Source organism: Monoraphidium neglectum (assembly GCF_000611645.1).
Source record: "Monoraphidium neglectum strain SAG 48.87 unplaced genomic scaffold scaffold05950, whole genome shotgun sequence".
NCBI lineage: Eukaryota > Viridiplantae > Chlorophyta > Chlorophyceae > Sphaeropleales > Selenastraceae > Monoraphidium > Monoraphidium neglectum.
In genome coordinates, this window is record NW_014007683.1 from 1,658 (window position 1) to 3,308 (window position 1,651).

Sequence of the window (1,651 nt, forward strand, 5' to 3'; positions counted from 1 at the left end):
CCCCCCGCCCCACTCAAAGGTGTTCCGCCAGGCCGACCCCGAGTTTGTGGCTGTGTTGGAGGACATCCGCTGGGCACGCAACACGCAGCGCGCGGTGCAGACGCTGGTGGACAAGTGCGCGCGGCCGCTGGTGGCCAAGAACGGCGTCGTGCCCACCAAGCTGTGAGCCACTGGCGAATGCATGTGGGGCGCAGCGTGTGCTGTGGGCCCGCAGCCCCACTGTGCTGTGGGCATGCCTGGTGTTTATGCGTGTGTGGGGGGGGGTAGGCTCGCGTAATGATTTGTGGTGGGTTCTGCTGCAATGGTGATAGTAAGCAGAAGCCAGCAGTGTCAACAGGATCAGCAGGTCCATCTGCACGTCCCTGGCTACCCCCTCCCCCTCTGGTTTGATGCACCCGAGCCACAGACCTCCTCACACCGCATCCCGCCACCTCCTTCCAGCTATTCCCGCAACGCTGACGTGGACGCCGTCAACGCCAAGGAGCTCGCCAAACTGCCCGGGGCAGTGGTGGGTTTCAACGCAGTGAACCCACACCGCACCTGGGCGACTGAGCCGCCAAAAGCGAGGGCGCGGCGGAAAAAAACAGCCCACCACCCCTGCTGTCTCCGCTGAACGACGCGGCACTGCTGATCACTGGGCAACTGACTGGGGTGCAGCAACTCCCTCCGGCAAGGGACCACTGTGGCACCACCGGCCTCCCCTGCTCTGCCGCGCCCGACCCAACCCCTGCCGTCGCCAAAACCCCATCTCCTCCTCGACCAACGGGCCACCCCCTGCCCCCCCATCCCCAGGCCACCTTCACTGGCACTGACGATATCCAGGTCAACCCCGAGCTGCCTAAAGACCTGCGCCAGGAGGCAGAGCAGCGGCTGTGGAGGGCGGGTGAGGCGGTCGGGCGGGGAGGGGGCCTTTGGCTGCATCAGGAAGGGGCTGCGTGGCTGGCCGATCCGTGCCGGGAAAAGGGTCACCTGCAAATGCTCAGGCCTTGTTTGTAAGGTCGCCCACACCACAAAACCACCATCAATCCTTCTTCCCTGCCCTCCGTCCGCCGGACAATCAGAATTTTGGAAAGACTGCCAGGCGGCCAAGACGATTGACCTCAAGGTTGGGGGGCAAGGCTTTGCTCGTGGGGGTCGGGTGGGCTGAGCGGGGATGGAAGGGTGTGGCAGGCTGGCGGGCAACAGCCAAGGTTGAAAGCCAGGACGAGTGGGGGGTGCTGGGATGCGGGTTGCCTGGCGAATGTGAGAAGTTGCTCGTGTTGAGACGCCAAACCCTACTGCTGCTGCTGAGTCCCCTGGTGTTCCCGGCAACCCCTATTGGCAGCTGGGGGCCCAGGTGATGCTGCTGCGCAACATCAGCAACACACACGTCAACGGCAGCAGGTGTGCGGAAGGTTGGGGGCGGCCCTCGAGCGGCCGGGTGCTTGCCTTGCTTGCATGCTGGCCCTCAGCGCGGCACATGCAGCACATAGAATCCAACGCATTGCTGCCGCCATACAGCGTGTTTGATCCGGTCAGCACTGGTGCAAGCCTCAGCAGCAATCTGCCCGTTGTCTCATTTGTATTGTGACCTCTCCGCTCAAAACCGATGACCTGTGCGCGTGTTTGTGCAGGGGTGTCGTCACCTCGCTGCGTCCGGGTGACGAGCTGC

At 63.8% G+C, this 1,651-nt stretch overlaps 1 protein-coding gene across 1 annotated transcript in view; it reads left to right on the forward strand.

Moving 5' to 3' along the window:
- Positions 1–1,147, forward strand: part of MNEG_16074 (hypothetical protein) — a gene marked incomplete at both ends in the record, with an annotated part of 2,543 nt that extends 1,396 nt beyond the window's left edge. Inside the window, 4 exons of the mRNA XM_014035455.1 lie at positions 20–162; positions 442–508; positions 793–883; positions 1,062–1,147. Of these exons, the coding sequence (XP_013890909.1) occupies positions 20–162; positions 442–508; positions 793–883; positions 1,062–1,147 (387 nt within the window). The remainder of the gene's footprint in view (positions 1–19; positions 163–441; positions 509–792; positions 884–1,061) is intronic.
- Between the last annotated feature and the right edge of the window lie 504 nt (positions 1,148–1,651).